The sequence below is a fragment of the Strongylocentrotus purpuratus genome, unplaced genomic scaffold, assembly GCF_000002235.5.
Source record: "Strongylocentrotus purpuratus isolate Spur 01 unplaced genomic scaffold, Spur_5.0 spur5_scaffold_14, whole genome shotgun sequence".
NCBI classification, from domain to species: domain Eukaryota; kingdom Metazoa; phylum Echinodermata; class Echinoidea; order Camarodonta; family Strongylocentrotidae; genus Strongylocentrotus; species Strongylocentrotus purpuratus.
This window is the reverse complement of record NW_022145599.1, coordinates 36,598,921-36,618,960: the sequence shown is the minus strand read 5'-3', so window position 1 is coordinate 36,618,960 and position 20,040 is coordinate 36,598,921. Positions and strand designations below refer to the sequence as shown.

The following is a 20,040-nucleotide window of genomic DNA, read 5'->3' as shown; positions in this document are numbered from 1 at the left end:
GACCTGAATAGAGAAAATATTCCGAATTGAATCTTATCAAATGCATCGCCGTTCAGATTGTATTCTCTTTTGCGACAAATGTTTTGTATTATATAGTTAGTTTGATTGAAAATATCTCTCTCACTTTGTCATTTTTTTCAGTACGTTAGCTAGCATTTGAACGCTTGTTAATTTCGCCTTCCATTTCTTGTTGTTATGGAGGCGAATGAAATGAAGTTTTTTTTCTTCATCTTTTTGTAGTACTACGAATTAATGTTGTATAACATCCAGTGACTTAATTAGTATTGGTTGTGTAAGTTAATGAGAACCATTCATGTGATCTGTAATCGTTCCAGTTTTCAAATTTTGTACTAAGTTAATAACGTTTGATTAGGTTAAGGATGGGAAGACTGAGATGCTATGGCCATGTGGTTAGAAGAGAGAACAGTCATTGGCTATACCACAGAGAGCAATGAGCTTCAAGATTGTGGGCGCAACATCCCGTCGTAGACCTTCACAAGACCTGGAAAGAGACACTTGAAAAATATATAAGAACATTCGGCCTATGGAAGGCGTGGGGAAGGTCCATAATAAGTCAAATGAAACGTCCTACGACTACCGAGCGTGGCCGAAAAACACACGCTAAGTGATGATGACCGTACGACGATGATGACGTAGTTGTTTCGAATAAAGTTATCTAAACCTTTTCTCTCCATCTAGATTGGGACGGATCATGTGGAGGTAGATACTTCTCTCAAGCCGGGATCTTTTCATCTCCCAATTATCCTCTAAACTACGGATCCAACGAGGTATGCGTCTATCTCATCCGAATCCCTAACGCCCAGAACATCCAGATCAGACTGACTGAGTTCAAACTCGAAACAAACAGGGATTTCTTAGAGATTGGTGGCGGGGCTGTACCGGCCTACGGTGAGGGTCAGGTCCTGTTAACCGGGAACAACCTCTCACTGCCACTTGAAGAATTGATCGACGACAGACAAGCTTGGATTATCTTCAGCAGTGATTTCAACAGCCAGGAAAAGGGATTTCAAGTTGAATATATCGCAGGTAACAAAAAAAATCAGTCTTCTGGAAATGCAAAGTCTGATCTATGGTATTTGTTTTGTGAACACAATCGCAACTGTTTCAGATAAAATCAACTCAAGGGCAATATAAATATATAGTATAATAAAAATTATGCACCATATAAACCATGTTCGGATCATGTAATACGTTGTTGTTGCGCTAGTTCTTTTCTATGGGTGACGCACAAGGCTATCGAAATTGTTTTAGGTTGATGTTTGGAAAGTACATGTAGTAGCTTTTGTGTAGTAGTTGGTTTTAGATTATATTTCGTCATTGAGGTTAATTTTGTTTAAATTAATTTTCATACAATATAGTCTTTTATCAATCGTCTTTCCTCACGAATGGCTTTCTTTTGTTTCTTATATAGATCTTGATGCATGTGCTTCCTCTCCGTGTCGGAACTCTGGAGGGTGCGTAGATGGCGTGCTCACATTTGATTGTGTTTGTACAGCTGGCTGGACAGGAACAACCTGTACCACGAGTAAGTTCTGTACAAATACATGTTACGAATATTATAGATATTCATGAATATGTAATACATAATAATTTGGTGAATAATGGAATATATATATATATATATATATATATATATAGTACACTGCACATAACATTAGCTGAATACACTCTGTGGTTATATAAAGTATGAGCTGTAAACGCCAATAAAAAGGAGATTACGTAGCTTGTTTCGACTAAATCGAAGATGTGATTCATTGCTAATTAGTATCAATAACCCCTGTATGAATGGAGATTACATTACTTTTGATTAAATTAGATTGAATAGCTTAATTGTGTTTCCTTGCTAAATAAGAGCAGTAAGACTTATACCAATGTACGCTTTGACTAATTGTCACTGATTACCTTTTGATTTCTTGCTATTATCAGTAGCCCCTATATGAGCAGAGATATGTGTTTTAATGAAATGTGATACTTTGTGGTGCTTTGTGTTAAGTATTAGAAGTAGTCCATTCATACATGCCCTGATGTATACCAATTTGACACCTTACTAGATCTTGATGAGTGTAGCAGCGATCCCTGTCTGAATGGGATATGCACTGATCAGATCAACGGATATGTCTGCTCGTGTGACGCTGGTTGGATGGGAACGAATTGCGACACCAGTAAGAAATAAGTATCGGCTTATATAGTATGAGACACGTTTCTAGGAAATGTTGGTATCACAGCCCTCAATAATCCCGCCCAATATTACTTGACGGACGGGCAATTATCCAAACCTTTAGGGAAGGTTGTCATGAGATTAATTGTCTGGGGATTGTTATTCGACAGTTTATGTGTCCTAGGGTTCAGTTCTATATAGGAAATTGCCGGAAAGAATCAGGAATGTTGTTGTTCGAGAGTAGTTTTCCGAAGGGCAGTTTTTTAACGGAGTACCCGTATGTAAGTAGTTTTCCGGGATAGTTTTCACGGATTGATAGTCGATTGGCCTGACAGCTTTTGTGTCAAATGAAATTCAACCTGTGTTAACCAAAAATACCTTGATTATGTATTAATCACAGTCCTTACACTTTCCAAGATATATAATGTGAGTTTCCATAACAATTGTGTCACCACTGCTTTGTATTGCTTCAAACAACCTAAGACTTTGTTAAATGACGTGACAAAAAGTATCATTATAAAACTATCCATTTACTACAATTGAGTGCAACTATGAGTTTTGAAATGGCATTTCATTTAAATTGATCCAAATTTACTAACAAGAGTTTTCTTTTCTCCTCACTAGATATTGATGAGTGTTCTAGTCTGCCATGCGCCAATGGAGGAAATTGTGTTGATGAAGTCAACGGCTATACATGTGTGTGCCAGCCAGGATACGCGAATACACGTTGTGAGACGGGTAAGTTAGATGGAAGATAATAATTCTAGATTTCGTATTGTAGTGTCCATGGTGATAGTTAACATTTGAAGCTTATGGGAACATCATGTTTCAGTCTTTTACGAAAATGCTTTTTAATTTCAAAAGAATCAGATCCTGTGGGCATCTGAATGAGTGAAAAAGAACGTACTAAAAATGAAAGAAATGGCGCAGAAATTTCGAATGGTTGAAACGTCATACTATAAATGGCACTTGTTACGAGAATAGTGTGAATATATATATACACGCGTTCAAATCATGTCTTTGGTTCAAATTGGTGCGCCCACATTGTTTTACGTGCACTTTTTATCATCTGATTTATCTGTCATCTAAATGTATAACACTGTGTCAAACAGTTTGAAAAAAGTATAAACCACATTGGAATAATATTATATGGGAGTGTTTGTACATATTTATACAGTGCGTCCCAGATGTTATTTACAAAATCAATCCAAAAACAAACTTTTATCATGAAGAGATTAGGAGCTTTATTAATACAATTCTTACTAATCATTAAGTAAAGTGATTGGTTTCAAAAGTACGTGGATTTCATTAATAAAAACATGATCATTGAGGATTAATGTTTTGAAAACGGCATGTCAGTCCATATTCATTTGTGCCTGATTTTGGGAACTTCATACAGTTTAGTAAATCTTCTCAGAGTGAATATTGTGTTCCATCTTGTAACTGCCGGCAATGTTTACATCCGACTCAATATCTCTCTCAGCAACTACCCCATACTAACATGGAGCCAAAGAAGGAGCAGGGATATCAATGCTCTATTATGCATCTTGGCACGGCAGTAAACAAACACTCGGGCTTTTTGTCATTACAATCACAAGGGAAATACAAAATAATTGGTTCCGTTTTCTTTGGTACGCGTGTCATGATACCTTAATAGTCACACCGCAAAACCGAGTCTATATCGGCCGATTCTTGGCCATTGAAGGTAATAGAATTGTTTTTTGGGGGTCTGGTGTCAGTCTCCTGGTGTGACCGGGGTATAAGACCTAGCGGCCATTTATTTGATGAAATAAATCAGATTTTAATTTATCCTTTTGTTATTGATAATCCTACAGAGATTGATGAGTGCGCCAGTAACCCGTGTGTGAATGGAGCGCCTTGTAACGATCAGGTCAACCAGTATTCATGCTCATGTTCTCCTGGATGGACTGGTGAATTCTGTCACCTTAGTAAGTACAAGTGTACTATGTTAACAAATTCTGTGATAATGTAATCATTTATTTCATAATCAAAATAGACAGTGTTATAAATAGATCATAATTGTACAGACATATATCACAATGTAGCACACTTAAAAACCCTTTGTATTAACTGAAATACTAATTTATGCAGTAGATATTATAACCATTCAATATAACATTGAGATTGGAACTTTATCGTCTTTTCTACTGTCTCAACTATTATCCTTTGTGCTCTCTTATCGCAATTTACAATGTAAATGTGGTCTTTATAGACAGGTAGTCTTTCTATGCCTGGTCGCTATAGCAGTTTGACTGTATTTATACTTGACGAATAGTGAGCGACGAATTCACTCTAATCATTCTTTTCACAGATATTGATGAATGTGCCAGTAATCCTTGTCGAAACGGAGGTACATGCGAGGACATTGTTAATGGATATAACTGCATATGTGCATCTGGGTTTGAAGGCTCTAATTGCGAGACAGGTAAATATTATCTTACATAAACAAAGGAATGTTCATGCTTTGTTTATGTTAAATATCTGCATTCGTATGTACTTTGTTTAATGTTTATCAATATCCATGCCCTTTTCATGAATCTAAAAGGTATTCATTGTCTTTAGAATCTGAGTAATTAAATACTACCAACACGGTTTGTATTTTTTAATGAAAAAAGAAATCTTGAGATAAAGTACTTTTTTTATTGATGATAATTTTGATGAATCCAATCATGATTATTGCAAAATCTTATACTCTTTAATATATCATAAATTGCTATAAAGCACTCAAGCTTCAATATGAATCATATGTTCTGTTATTTAGATGGTATGCATTTACAGTTTATGGGAGTAATATCCATTTCTTTGAACACTATTGAACCAATTCCAAGTTAAGTATTGTAGCAGGTGCGATCATATTTATCGTATTTCATGCCCTGAAACGATAACAGATTCATGCGACAAATATCGATGTTATACATATATTGACTGGTATGGTGTGTAATGTATCGTTCTTTGGGATGCTGAGGGGAGTTATATGTTCCCAAAGGGTTATGTTTTCTCAAAGAGTACAGCGCTGAGAAAAACAATAAGATCAAGGCGGTCCAAATAACGTTATATTGTACACCCAAACCAAGCTAACAGCAAATGTCTGTTTTATTAGATCTTATTACTTTTTATTAGTTCTAGATTCTACTTGGTTTTGATCTACATGCATATAATTTGAAAATAATAGAACCAATCACACATTCATACCAATACGAGCTATCTAATAATGGATTATTTAATGTAATGTTATTTTACAGATATCAATGAATGTCACTATGAATATGACGAACAAAGAAAGCGGACAAAATATACAGTTCCTCGGGTAGATAAAGGAACATCCCTTCACTGCTATTATGTAAAAAGGTGAAAATGCATGTGAAACCTGTTCTACACATTTGTACATAATAGCAGGGAAGGGATGTTCCTTTGTCTACTTGAGGAACTGTATATTTTGTCCGCTTTCTTTGTCAGTCATGTTCATAGTGTGTGCCAGTCAGCCCTGTCTGAACCTAGGTGTTTGCCAGGATGCTGTCAATGGATTCATCTGTGTGTGCAGCTCGGGATGGACAGGAACTATCTGCGATCAAAGTAAGGATCAGTGCTACCAAAGTTACCTCTTCGATGCATATAGCTTTTAAGAAATCTCCATCAGAATACCAGCAATTACAATATTCATAACTTTAAATACAGATACAAGTTTAGACAAAAGGTTTCAAGTAACAAAAGATCTACCGTATATAATATATTCCTTCGAATCTTATACATTTTTAATGTATTTTTCGTTTACAGATATCAATGAGTGTGCAAGCTCGCCTTGTGTGAACGGTGATTGTGTGGACGGAATCAACCGCTATAGCTGTGACTGTGATTCTGGCTGGCATGGTATTAATTGTGACCTAGGTAAGCCAATAGAGTCAAAGATATTATCCGTATTCTGTAAGATGTACCAAGAAAACGTGCAAATCAGCATGAGCATCATCATTTATGAAATTCACCACTTTCCCTCTTACGAGGGGTAACTAACTTTCGCGCCATGATGGCTCTCCTTTCCACCACTTCTCCTTGACTCGACCCCTCTCCTCATTTAATGGTAAATGGGTACCCGGCGGGATGAAATTCCTCGAATGCTTTGGCACATTTTCAAGGTAGCTCGGCTAAAGCTTGGGAAATGTACATCTACAATTTATGAGCATTATGGTTCCAAGGGAGTGAAAGACAAAAAGTTGTATTCTCCCATAAATATTGATTTTGTTTTCTTTGCTCAGATTATGATGAATGTGGACAATCGCCATGTTTCAATGGAGGTGGCTGTATAAATGGATTAGACATGTTTACATGTGTATGCACTTCTGGCTGGACCGGTGTCGTCTGTACTGAAGGTAAGTATACATTATCCCTCCATACTCGGGGATAAATATCGTAAAATTGTCAACTGTAAATTTAAACTAACCTTCATATAACAAAGACGATTAAGAATGTCAAAATTTACTCAGTAGAGCAGAAACACATTCATGAGATGATGTTCCTAAAAAAGCTGACACATTTTATGGACATCAGCATTTGTGAATTGGCTGGAAAACTTTTAACAACAGTTTTATTAAAAGATGTTAATTATATGGATTGATTCTTTGATGTCTGATAAATATACCTAAGATTATTGCAATGATACATTGATGAACGAGCTTTTTACTGCATCTGAAAAGACTAATATCTTAGTAATTAATGCCATATTTTTTCTATTTCTTTCATCAGATGTAAACGAATGCGATAGTAACCCATGTGCCAATGCTATACAGTGTGCCAACGGTCGTAATAGATATACGTGTACGTGTCAGGCTGGGTGGACGGGCACAAACTGTGATCAGAGTAAGTATTTGTTATCAACATTTTATGAAAATCTGTTCATAACAGGGTTTTTAAGCAATGAAATATTCATCCTATATCTGAAGTAAGAAACACTTTAGTATGAATCATGAATTTGTAGTGGGTGAGGTGTTTTTGAAAATGCGATAGCACAGTATTGCAAATTCATGTACGCATTGTGACACACAATTTTGATCATTAAGGTCAAACTAATATGATAAATGTCTCCTTGATCTCTTATTAAAGCATTTCTTTCAAGTACTAAAGACAATAAGTCACTTTCAAATTTGACAGTAAATTGAACTATTATCCATACTTATCTATATAAGTTAGAATCAATTATTTCAACAGAAGACGCAGGGTGAAGAGTCGGTAATGCATATTATGTGGTATTCTTAAATGATTTGTATTGTTGTTGTTTAATTCTTTGTTTTTGTTTTTAGATATCAACGAATGCATCAGCAACCCATGCCAGAATAGTGGTCTATGTGTTGATGGCGTCAATGGATATACTTGTGATTGTCAGAATGGCTACGAGGGAACACACTGTGAAATAGGTATGAATAACTTACATCTAGCCCATAAAATTCAATGATTTCTTGATCATTTACTTGTTGAAACGGAGAATCACTCAAGCGTTCATGAAACCTAACTTATTATGTGCGGAAAGATCATGTGAAATGTGTATTTTGAAAGGATATTGTAGGTAAGATGTTCAATTTTAGTGCAAGAATTGCGCTGCGCTTCCGCAATTAGTTATGTCGGTCGACGGTGAGCGACATACTGTTGTCATATCGACTTGAAGATATCTGACTTGATGTCTGATACCAACGAATACCCGATGGTGAAATCAGCAATACGACTTCCGGGATGCAGCAATATCCCTCACTCTTATAAGGTAAGATCTCTTTTCACTTTCAATTGAGAAACTAATGCTGTGCTACTAACTCACGGGCCAAGACAAGTGGTTTTGAAAGGATTTCAGATTTTGAAAAAACAATACTCAGTCTGATGGGTGCGCTACAGTGATACAGACAACAGACGGAACATTCATGTAACTGATATGTTATTAAAAATAGAAACTTCTGTATCCATGCACTTTAAATACAGTACCTGACATCTCTTTGTTATGATATTAAAATTATATAAAACGTAAAACCAACTAGACCCCGAAGTATGCAAACAGTAACATCGATCTTGCTAAATACAAGCAGATTTAAATATGTTAGCTTCAGCAAACAACAATAAATTTTGTACTTGTCAGATGTTTAAAATCATTAATAATTTAGATTTTGTAGATTTTGATGCATGTGCGGTATTTAAGTTTCCTTTATTCCATTATAATCGTATGCATGAGTACCAATAGCAGTCTACTTACCAGTTATGTTACTGAATATGTTCCCATGGTAATTTTCCAAATTTCTGATGGTTTTATGATAACGGCAAATGTGCACGTACGAGACCCAAAAGACTTCGGTGATCCACTGGTCTCGTCGACCACTCCATCTGGAATCTGAATAGGTAGAAAGATATGAAATAGGAATAGTAGAATCCCTGTCGCGCCAAGCGTTACTTTTCATTATTGTTTTGTTATTATAATATCTATTTGAAGAGTTTCTTTCCAAAAGGAGCTAAATCCAATTTGGGTACTTCTGAGTAAATCGCCTTTTTTATTTCTCCACTTTCCCTTTAGCCATGGACCTTAATGTTGTTATATATTTTAAAGGTGTCACCCTGGACCAATAATATATGATAAGAAAAAAATCTACCAGTGTTTCCTGATTTTTACTAAATTTTTAGAATTTTTGTTTTCGTGGATTTAGCTCCTTTTGGAATGAAACATGATATTGTACCTGGAAAATTTCATATTTTCTCAATAAAGTCACTGAAATGTATTCAAATTTAGTAGCAAACCTTTCCTTTTAAATAATAATAGTGAAATCACAACTAAAAAAACCTTTTAAAAAGAAAGTAAACAACTTATCACATTTTCATTCCAAAAGGAGCTAAATCCGTTTCATTCCAAAAGGAGCTATATCCATGTTTCATTCCAAAAGGAGCTGAATCCACAAAATCTAAAAATTTAGTAAAAATCAGAAATAACTGGTATTTTTTTTTCTTATCATATATTATTGGGTCAGGGCGACACCTTTAACATATATAACAATGTGAAGGTACATTGCTAAAGGGAAAGTGGAGAAATAAAAAAGGTCATTTACTCAAAGTGGATTTAGCTCCTTTTGGAATGAAACCGATTTGGATTTAGCTCCTTTTGGAATGAAACATGATATTGTACCTAATTTTTTTTTTATACTTCCTAGTGAAATTTTCGAATGTGATAAAGTGCATTTTGTTCCCATGTAGGAAATCATTATTTTAAGACAAATAACTCCATTTTGATAAAATATGGATTTAGCTCCTTTTGGAATCAAGCTCTTCATTTGTCTCTTATCAATCGACTGTTCGCAGAAATAAACGAGTGTCTAAGCCTACCATGTCAGAATTCCGGAGTATGCACTGATCAGATCAACGGGTATATCTGCACCTGTTTGCTTGGATTCCAAGGACCACAATGCCAAAATGGTGTACCTTTTATTATTCTTGAATCCAAGATCTTTTAAATCTCTGATGTCATCCTTACCATTTTCACTCTGAACTCTTCCTTTTTGTCATCTGGACATTTTGTATCAGCTTTACTACCTATTTGATTCATTATCTAGAAATGATATATTTGATGCTAATATATCTCTCCTATAAGTTATTCGCCACTATGTTGTATATGTACTTATCTACCTTTGTATCATTTGGTAAGATACCTTACTAGTGTTTTATAAAATTATATAAATATTACAAAGAAAGTTTATCTGTAGATTAATTCATCTAAAGTTTGTTTCCATGTTCTTAATAGAGATACACATTAACAGAGAATTGATGACAGAGAAAGAGAGAGAGAGAGAGGGAGAGAGAGAGGAAGAAGGTGGAGAAAGAAGAGGATGGTGGATAGTGGTGATATAATTTATTGCATAAAATGATATTTGAGTAGCTTATCTTCACAACATTTTGCAGATTATATTACCAACTCCAAATTGACATACTCCTAATAACCTAATAGGATTATGTCATAATTTTATTATTTTCAATTATTCTCGCTTGTTTTCTTTTCAATTGGTCTTCATCATCTAACATGTTTATATCAAAAGTAATGCCTGTGTCGGTAACAATCGTTTTTCCTTCATTCATACAGAGATCGATGAATGTGCGAGTAACCCGTGTTTGTTTGGTGACTGTGTGGACATGATTGCTCGCTTCAGCTGTGTCTGTTTGGGCGGCTATACTGGAGTCACATGCGGAGAAAGTAAGTTACGTGGAATGTTGACTAATGTCTTAGAAACTGTAGATCTCAGTTTGAAAGGTTTATATCTGTCTTTTGTAGTGCTGATTCATATCAATTGAGAAATTTGTCCTTGCTTATTAAAAGTTTTATAAAGTGTTTTCAGCAAATTTGAATTTTCAACCAAAAAAAATTCCCTGTTGCCAAGCCATTTTATTCGATATGCCCATTCTAAAACTCTTGGTGCCACCCATGAATTAAATAATTGTCATTAATTGTTTTTTCTTTAAATTATGATTGTAAAATCTCTTGCTCGTACATGATACCAATAATGTTACTTTGTCTTTCACCACAGATATCAATGAATGTGTTAGCAACCCTTGTGATAATGGAGGAATCTGTGACGATTTAGTGGCTGCCTATCAGTGCGCATGCACGTCGGGATGGACTGGCGATAACTGCCAGCAAAGTAAGTAGAAATACATTTTATTTAAAAGAGCAATTTCTTGGTTTGGGTTTCAAACCATAACAGTGATGATGATGGTATCCTTATTTACTGTATATACCCTCCTTGAAAAAACAATGTGTCCCAAACAACAATAAAAAAAAAAAGCTTTATTACATTGTGTCACATCGTCAAAGGCATTCTATTGTCAAAACTTTAAAAGTGATCCCAATCATTTGTATGGTCACACAGTGTGCAGGTACAATTAATAACCTCAAATATTAAGTTGATATTTGAAAAGGGCAGAGGAGTGACAATACTTTCAAAATGGTAAATTAATACTTGTAACATGCCGGATTCAACCGTTATACAGTTGATCGGTTAACACTTCGTTTTTCATAGTGTAGGATATATTTTACATTCATTATGATGTTTGATGCATATTGTCACTTGCAGAGAAATCAAAATTATTGCTAACCCACTTTGTTTTGTTCCATTGTGTTTGTAGATATCAATGAATGTAATAGCTTGCCATGCCAAAATGGAGGAAACTGCGGAGATTTGGTGAATGGATACATCTGTTCATGTGCTTCAGGCTACACTGGGACAGTCTGTGAAACAGGTGACGCCCTTACCCTTACTAAGATTCAGTTCCACAAAAGAGTAGGCCATTTTTTAAGTTGGGAAGGAAGATAATTATTGATTCCTTATGTATCTGTATCTGTGAATGTTTATAGTGAAATTGAGACAGGACATGTCTTCGGTTATAAATTTATTTTAGTGCCATATCAGAAAAAAACATTGCAAAGAAATGACAAGCCACATTAACCTTTCATCTAGATAGGACCAAGTAGTGTGTAATATATCATCACAGAAAAATGTTCATGAATGATATGTCTTAAAGTGGAATTACGACAACATACTTTTATAAAAGTAAAACAGAGGTAAAGAGAAAAGGATGAAGATTCGAGAAAAAAATTCAACAGATTTTAGATCATGTAACGCACATCTACGCCCACATTTTGTATTAATTGAAGGAAAAATGATTATTTTGAATGCCGTGTTTTATTCATATAACAGATATCAATGAATGCGAGTCCAATCCATGTCAGAATAGTGCACCATGTTCAAACCAAGAGAATGAATTCGTCTGTAGCTGTCCGGCAGGTTACGATGGAGAGATGTGTGAAAACGGTGAGTGGATTTTGTTAAAGATGGACAAAGAATAAACATTTATCGCAACATAAAGACATTTAGCTCTTTGAAATGACAATACGAGGACCGATACAATTATAGTTTGTTTGTGATCGATGAGAGTTATATAAGTGTATATAACTATTTCAAACTAATTACGATTATATCATTATCATACCTTAATTATCCAGAGGAAGATGTTTTATTTACGAAGTATCAAGTTTCCTAATGAAGCACAGGACTTCAATGATTGCTCATATGTTTGCTGTTGATGTGCATTATACATAATTATATCAATCCATGACAAAGTCTGCCTCATAAGATTTGTATATTTCATTATTGGATTGTATTTAGTGATGATGAATTATAACCTTAACTTAATAGAGGAAAAATACAATTATTCATTAAGTAGTTGTGAACCCTTGGTGCTATATTATTATACAAGATAATGTTGTTGATGTTTCTTGTAATAATAATGATAACAATAGTGGGTTCTAGTACAGTGCTCACGTCTGTCAGACTTGGAACACTCCTGTTGCTCCACAATATTAGTACCCCCGCCTTTACCAGTATCCTCCCAATGACACATTTCACGAGTACGACGGTTATTTACACCACTTTTTGTATTAATTGCGAAAATACATATGTTTTGTCAGAGATTGATATACGTTTATTAGAGGTAATAATTCTTTATGTTGACTCTTGTAATGCTACATTATATACAAGTATTATTTGATTATCTTTTTTACGCAGATATCAACGAATGTAACAGCGCCCCTTGTCAGAACGGGGGAACATGTAATAATGAAATCGATGGGTTTACCTGTGATTGTAGGAATGGATACGGAGGAATCATGTGTCAAACTGGTATGTTCGCCTACGATATTTTAACTTGTGATGTAACATTGTATGGTGACATAAGGTAGGGTGTTTGTCAGCGAATATCCAATTGGCTTAAAAGGTGCCACGTGGAGTATCCACAATGTGTTATATGAGCATGAGCACACGATATATTTGTATATTATCATTTTTGTTTGTTTGTTTCTGTGATTAAGTAATTTTCAATTGTTTAAAGCACTTTCTTCTTGTTCTAATCCTTTGGTCATTTTTACCTACGAGCTGCTACGAAATGTTGCATTCTTACAAAGAGGTATTAAACCAAGAACATCACCGAAAACGTATGTTGTACTACAGTACATACGTTTTCATCGGAACTATTGCTGTCTGTTTGTCCCCCCCCCCCCTCATCTCTCTCTCTCTCTCTCTCTCTCTCTCTCTATCTCTCTTCCTTCGACTACTCTTGAAACTGCTTTGCTTTTGACTTTCCTCAAAGAAATTTTCTAGTTAGATTGAATGTGCATTACTACTTAATATATACTAAAGCATTCCTTTGCCGTTGTTTTGTTCACGAATTAAGTCTGACGGTGTATCGATTTTGATATCTGACCAGCAAACGCAAAATGAAATTCTTTACGTAATTAATGAATATATTTACAGTTTGCATACATGGACTTAGCCTAATGCATCCCATAAATACTTTAAACTCTTCATGTGTTATACCATTCTCACAATTTTTTTCATTTCTGGTATATTTATTCTTATTTTCATTGCTAGAAATCAACGAATGTGAAAGCGACCCATGTTTGAATGGAGCAGACTGTAATAATAACCTAGGTGCCTGGGAATGTTTATGCGCCCCTGGATTTACCGGAATCATGTGTGAAACAGGTTAGTAGACGTTCTCTTTCAACAAAATATTTTCAGGCGCATTTTACTACGAAATCGAAATTGCATTGTTTGGCTACAGTGCATTTTGCTTATACATGTATATGAAATTTCATGCCTTTTATTTTATGTATTTACAAAGAGTTTCACGATGGAATTGAATTAAAAAAGTGAACTGAACTGAAATAAAGTTTCATTACGTCATATAATGTGGTTAGACTTCCAACGATATCGAGAATGATTTAGAAAACACATTTATCTCTGTAAATTATTGTTTAATAATGGATGTTGTGCATGCCTAAACAAATACGATGCAGAAAGGTGATCGAATAGCCTTTTATTTGATCATCACTTTGACCAAGTTTGTCAAATCGGATTGATAATGTTTTTTCTTTCCTATCATTTTCAGATATTGATGAATGTTCGTCTTCCCCATGCCAGAACAACGGAACATGTGTAAATGAAAGGAATCATTATACATGTGAATGCAATGCAGGTTACCAGGGATATAACTGTGAAACAGGTAAACATTCTCCGCAAAATAATTCTGTTAATGTAAGGAGTTGGCTTAGAATGATTGTATTATGTGAGATATTATAGAAGAGCTCAGTGTGTGCAGATGCCAATACCATGAAAGACTCTTGTCGTTTTTCTGTTTTTCTCTGTTTGACGCTCAGTATTGTCGTTTTAACACTTCCATATATATTGTGCAATTGTGAACAATAGTCATTTTAAGTATTAACAATTTTTGGCTGATCACACCGGCAGTCTCTGTAAGGAGAGTCTCGAATATGCCAATCAAATTGGTTCGCTGCCGCTCATATGATGTTATGTTTCACCAATCTATCAAAGAAACTTAAGTTATAAACCATTTCTTACACATGTAACATAAGAAATATGTGGAGTACACAATATTAGAATATAAATGTACACTAATTTTGTAAAAAGGGGACATTCCATGACATGGCCAACTAAATGATCATATTTCTATCATATTATATTCTGTGTCCTAGTCTTTGTCATGTCATTTTATGACTTTGAAACAAGAGTTAATGCTATGATCAGATATACACTCGATTTTTGTATTGATTTTGACAAGCACATTTCCTGTCTTTTCAGAAATCAACGAGTGTTATAGCAATCCCTGTACTAATGGAGGGACCTGTACTAATCTGATAGATGAATTCGAGTGCGCATGCCTACTTGGTTTCACGGGAGAACGCTGCCAAACAGGTGTGTAGTCTTGTTTAACCCTATCTAGCAATATAAAGCAATTGATATATAGTGAGGATATGACGTCACCAACTGATAACCAAATTGGAAATTTGTGTAGTGATTTCACTTGTTCTATAGTTTTACATACTTTTTCAAAAATGCATAACTTTCTTATTAGATATCCGATTTTGCTCAAACTTTTTTGATTAGTATGTCTGATTTCTTTGTTTCTATGGAAAGTAAGATTTTTTTGGAGTAGACTTGTACTCTATCAGATATGAAGCGGTATAATGCGACTGTTATTTTACTACTTGCAAATGAATAGCAACTTTGCACAACAAAGGTCTTACGCGTATTCACTTAGTTCTGTGCTCTAGGAAACAGAAATATGAAGTATATTTCACTCACGTCATGATATATGTATATACAAACAAACATTAACACCGCAGTTTACAGCGCCATATGACAAGGCTAATCATCCAATCAGCCATTAGAGATCATTCTAAATAATCTGAAAGTTGGATTATTTAAGTTTCTTCTTTAAATCAGTATGTGGTTGTTATTATCATAAAGATTAAAAGTATTATGTGATTATCATCCTCAAAAGTATAAGTGAAATCTAAACTATGCAATATAGGTTTTATACATTCAAGATTGGCCTTTTCATTGATAAAATCTCATTTTCATTGATAAAATCTCATTTTCATTGATAAAATCTCATTTTCATTCCAAAGTTTTATTAATATTTCATTTTTTATTTAAACATTCATTTTAATAAACGAATTTTTCTACCTGTGTTTTTTTCTTCAGAAATCGGGGAATGCAGTAGTGCGCCTTGTTTAAACTCTGCCACCTGTGTCGATCAAGTGAATGGATACAGGTGTCTTTGTCCGCCCGGATGGGCAGGTATCAATTGCGATCAAGGTATGGTCTTCTTCCTAGCTTTATCAAAAGGGATTATAAACCATTTTGTACATTCTGCAGCAATGATCTTTAAAAGATTTGTTTGAAAAAATTCTATAATGTATCAAAACCTATCATTGTTATCTCTTGATGTAAAAGATAAATCTTGCAAACGGATATCACAGGTCCAATAGCCATTCACTGCGTTGGTTCACTCGAGTACGACATTGGTTCGTTAGCATCTAGAACTTCAAATCGGAAGTCTCCCATAATTTTGATAGCTTCATGTCAATTTGATTTATCATTCGATGTAAATTCTGAAAGCCCCCGAGTTCATTTCATTTACGAAAGGAATGAAGTTAGTCATTAATTTTGTTGTCGTTGTTACGTTGTCAACGCACTTTCACTGAAGATAGAAGTCCTATCTACACACTGCAACGCACTTTAATTGTATACGCTGCGTATTGCTCTCCTCTTAAAGCGCTTTTTTTTAGTGTTATACAGTGCGTCCCAGAAAAAACGAAACCGAGAAGTATCGATGTTTTATCATAACTTAATCACAACCATAATTAATGAATGATATATATTTAGAAAGCTTAGAGTCTCCTCTTTTAGTTGATGCTACTCACGTGATGCATATTTAAACAGAACTTTGTCATTCCTCGCTCATTGTTCCTGATTGAGGTGTCATATGAAAGGGCAGAAACTCAACTTTCTAGAAATGTGAATTTTTCTTTGAAATGCAGATACCGCCCGCCAAATGTCTTTTTGGTTTCCTTCCTTCAAATTGCTTTTAATCACTCATGCGTGAAATATGCATTATCTGAGTAGCATCACATGAAAGAAGAGACTCTAAGCTTTCCAAATATGTATCATTCATTAATTATAGTTGTGATTAAGTTATGAAAGAACATCGATACTTCTCGGTTTCGTTTTTTCTGGGACGCACTGTATATAGTACGCGAACTTTGGCCACGCGCGAACTATATGGTCATTATATTTAAACGTCTTTGGTCACACCACCATACTGCATGCACTGTACGTATAGTACACCGTTTGCTAGCTGATAGTTTGTTCCATCACCTTCACCAACGGTAATTATTTGCTTACTAGTAGGAATAAATCATTGTCAAAATAACGACAGTGTATATATCTAAATTAGTAACCATGAGAGGTAGCAGGATATTACAACCCTTGTCACGTTTACCCGATTCACACTCATGCTAATATTACTATTAAAACTCTGGTCGATTATGACAGATATTGACGGATGCGGTAGCAGCCCATGTCAGAACAATGGTATGTGTATTGATCAAGTCAATGGATATCTCTGCGGCTGTTTGGATGGATTCGCAGGAACACACTGTGAAAGCAGTAAGTTATTATATACTAAAAATATTTTGTGATTTGATAATAGCCAATCTACCAAACAAAGTCAGGTTATTTTCTCCAGTCATCCAGCTGTTTTTTGCATTTTCTCTAATTTATTTTGCCGATCGATATTTTAAGCACACTGCAAATCAGGTGCGATATGATGTCGTAAATATTTTTCTGACTCATCTGTCCATTGTAAATCGAAATAAGATAACGACTATCGTTGACATGACTTTCAAATCCAAATCAAAATAGTCTTTTCTCTATTTAACTTCTGTCCTGCGACTTCCCCCAACAAACTCTAATTCGTTTAAAATATATTCGAAAGAATTTATATCAGATACATAAAATAAAGTGTCATCTGCATATTGCAGCAGTTTCAGATACAAATAATGATAATGATAATAATAATGATAATAATGATAACAATAATGATCATAGAAATTATAACTATGATAATAATAGTAACAATAAGATTTGTAAGGTGCAAAATTTGACTTGAAAATAAGTTCTCTGGGCACACTTGTGCAAAAAATATAAAATAACGCATCATTTTGCATATATCATCACACAGACATCGATGAATGTTTCAGCGGGCCATGCTTTAATGGAGCGACTTGTCTTGATATGATCGATGGCTATGAATGTGAATGTGCACCAGGGTGGAATGGAACTACTTGTGGAATAGGTAAGTAATAATCTCTCTTTGGAGTTTCTCTCATGCTTGGCTATTCCGTGTATCGACAATTTCATGTAGTATTTCATGTCAGAAATGCACCAATTTCTTTATAAAAAGATTGATAATACATTTTGGTGATTCTTCTTTCAGTCAGGTGGTGCAAGCTGCGCTGCTGTGGCCATTACAAGTTTATCCCATCCTTCTCTGTCTGATTTTGCTTTGGTTGCCTCTGACAGCTTTTTCCCTGCCCATATGTATATGTTTTTCAACCAGGAAATAGCAGGTCTGCCTCTTCTTCGCCTGGTTTCCACTGTTCCTGTTATAAGGGACTTTCCAAGACCATCTCTCCTTTCTACATAGCCAACAAACTGCAGTTTCCTTCTGGCAAAACTCTTTAGGTGTAACATATCTGTACCCAGCTTGCCCAGCACCCATCCGTTTGTTCTTCTGTCTGTCCACGCAACCCTCATTATTCGCCGATACACCCACATTTCAAACGCATCTACTTCTAGTCATGGCCCATGTCTCACGTCCGTTCTTAGCAAAGGGAATATCAATGCTATCTTTAACTGTATACTATTATTTCCCCAGCTTCTCCAGATATTCGTCGATTTCTCCTGATATTCGCCATTTCTGAGTTGTATTCCTTGCAATTGATAATCTCCTTTTGATTTCTTTCTCACTTCATCCTTTAGCACTAACAGATGGTTCCAGGGCCCTGTATGACAAAGAGTTGATATCAATCGCAACTTATTTGCGATTGATATTAATCGTAACAATGTTCATACAAGATCGGAGACTAAAAACTTGCGATTGATTGGAGGATTTGGATCAATCGCAACTCTTTGTAAGACGGGGCCCAGTTACATGAAAGCCATGACTTCATCAGTTTTTTTCTCCATCCAAAATAAAGTCATTACAATCTCTTCGATTACTGTCTATTAGTATTATCTAACTGTGGCTGAAGGTTTTGAAGGTGGAGTGAAAATTGGAGGACAGAGAAGGCACAATCTCAGGTATGCAGATGATACAACTTTAACATCACCAGCAGGGAGGAGCTGCCAGACATGCTGAGAAGAACAGGCCAGTTATGAAAAGAATCTCCTCTTAAACACATAGAAGACAAATATATTAGTAATTTTGGTATTAGGCCAGCACAAATTATCTTGTAATGTAGTCACTCTAGGGAGTAGGCAATGAACGGACTAGAAACAGATAAAAGAGATTCGGGATGAAGAAAAGTAAAATTGAAAAAAGTAAGACGGCGGTAAAGAGAAAGGGTAAATTTTGCCAAAATTTGTTTAACATATTTTAAATGATGTACCGCACATCTTAGTTTTGTAATAATTGACTGTAATTTTGATTATTTCTTCATCAACGACATCAGATGGAATATGAATGGGTTCATTTAGATTCAGACAGCACCAACTTAAGTAGATCTAATTATATTTCACTGTACCTTTGTAGCACGTTACTCAATATACCTCTGAATATTGTCTAATTTGATGTGCTAAACTGATTTCGTCGATGTCATTCCCCTTTAATATATCATAATAAAAAAAGGCCGTTTGCTAATATTTTAACCTATTATCAAACTTAACGCTGACAGATTTATAGTTTTAATTCTGAAATTATTATAATGTGCTTAATTTATCTTCGTCATTATTTAGTTGTTAGAATGGATACAGTTGTTCAATAGATTTTTGATGAAACCATTTCGCTATTCACCCCCGAACGGATTTTAACGAGTGTGCTAGCGGGCCTTGTGATAATGGTGGTATATGTCCCAATGGCTTCAATTTATACACCTGCGATTGCCCATCTGGTTTCTCTGGACTCAGGTCTGAAGTCAGTAAGTATGAGATCAAACAAGAATGGCTCTAAGATTCCAAACTTTGCTAAATCTTCAAAGGCTCCATAATTATACACGTCTCAAGCTATACCACTTTTATGCCATGTAAAGTTATGTTTTATTTTTATTAAAAAAAACAACAGTTGTAAATATACCCAAAAAAAAGAATTAGATGCTTGAATTAATGTGAAAGATTACAAGATTCGCAAGCTGAGTCATTTGATAGCAATGATGGTCTAATTACATCACGTGAGAGGAAAGACAACTCGGTACT

The 20,040-nt window shown here is 35.0% G+C and overlaps 2 protein-coding genes across 2 annotated transcripts in view; both read left to right on the top strand.

Annotated features, from left to right (window-relative positions):
* Positions 1-399: 399 nt before the first annotated feature.
* Positions 400-20,040, top strand: part of LOC756679 (fibropellin-1) — a 21,114-nt gene continuing 1,473 nt past the window's right edge. The window contains exons 1-25 of the mRNA XM_030985267.1: positions 400-466; positions 700-1,047; positions 1,433-1,546; positions 2,073-2,183; positions 2,804-2,917; positions 4,015-4,128; positions 4,512-4,625; positions 5,443-5,452; positions 5,670-5,773; positions 5,975-6,085; positions 6,451-6,564; positions 6,938-7,051; positions 7,492-7,605; positions 9,518-9,631; positions 10,293-10,403; positions 10,735-10,848; positions 11,333-11,446; positions 11,905-12,018; positions 12,772-12,885; positions 13,633-13,746; positions 14,153-14,266; positions 14,863-14,976; positions 15,769-15,882; positions 17,122-17,235; positions 17,810-17,923. Of these exons, the coding sequence (XP_030841127.1) occupies positions 400-466; positions 700-1,047; positions 1,433-1,546; positions 2,073-2,183; positions 2,804-2,917; positions 4,015-4,128; positions 4,512-4,625; positions 5,443-5,452; positions 5,670-5,773; positions 5,975-6,085; positions 6,451-6,564; positions 6,938-7,051; positions 7,492-7,605; positions 9,518-9,631; positions 10,293-10,403; positions 10,735-10,848; positions 11,333-11,446; positions 11,905-12,018; positions 12,772-12,885; positions 13,633-13,746; positions 14,153-14,266; positions 14,863-14,976; positions 15,769-15,882; positions 17,122-17,235; positions 17,810-17,923 (2,914 nt within the window). The remainder of the gene's footprint in view (positions 467-699; positions 1,048-1,432; positions 1,547-2,072; positions 2,184-2,803; positions 2,918-4,014; positions 4,129-4,511; positions 4,626-5,442; positions 5,453-5,669; positions 5,774-5,974; positions 6,086-6,450; positions 6,565-6,937; positions 7,052-7,491; positions 7,606-9,517; positions 9,632-10,292; positions 10,404-10,734; positions 10,849-11,332; positions 11,447-11,904; positions 12,019-12,771; positions 12,886-13,632; positions 13,747-14,152; positions 14,267-14,862; positions 14,977-15,768; positions 15,883-17,121; positions 17,236-17,809; positions 17,924-20,040) is intronic.
* LOC100893870 overlaps positions 17,930-20,040 on the top strand; it is a 14,957-nt gene continuing 12,846 nt past the window's right edge. The window contains exon 1 of the mRNA XM_030984873.1: positions 17,930-19,766. The gene's annotated coding sequence lies outside the window, so the exon portion shown is untranslated. The remainder of the gene's footprint in view (positions 19,767-20,040) is intronic.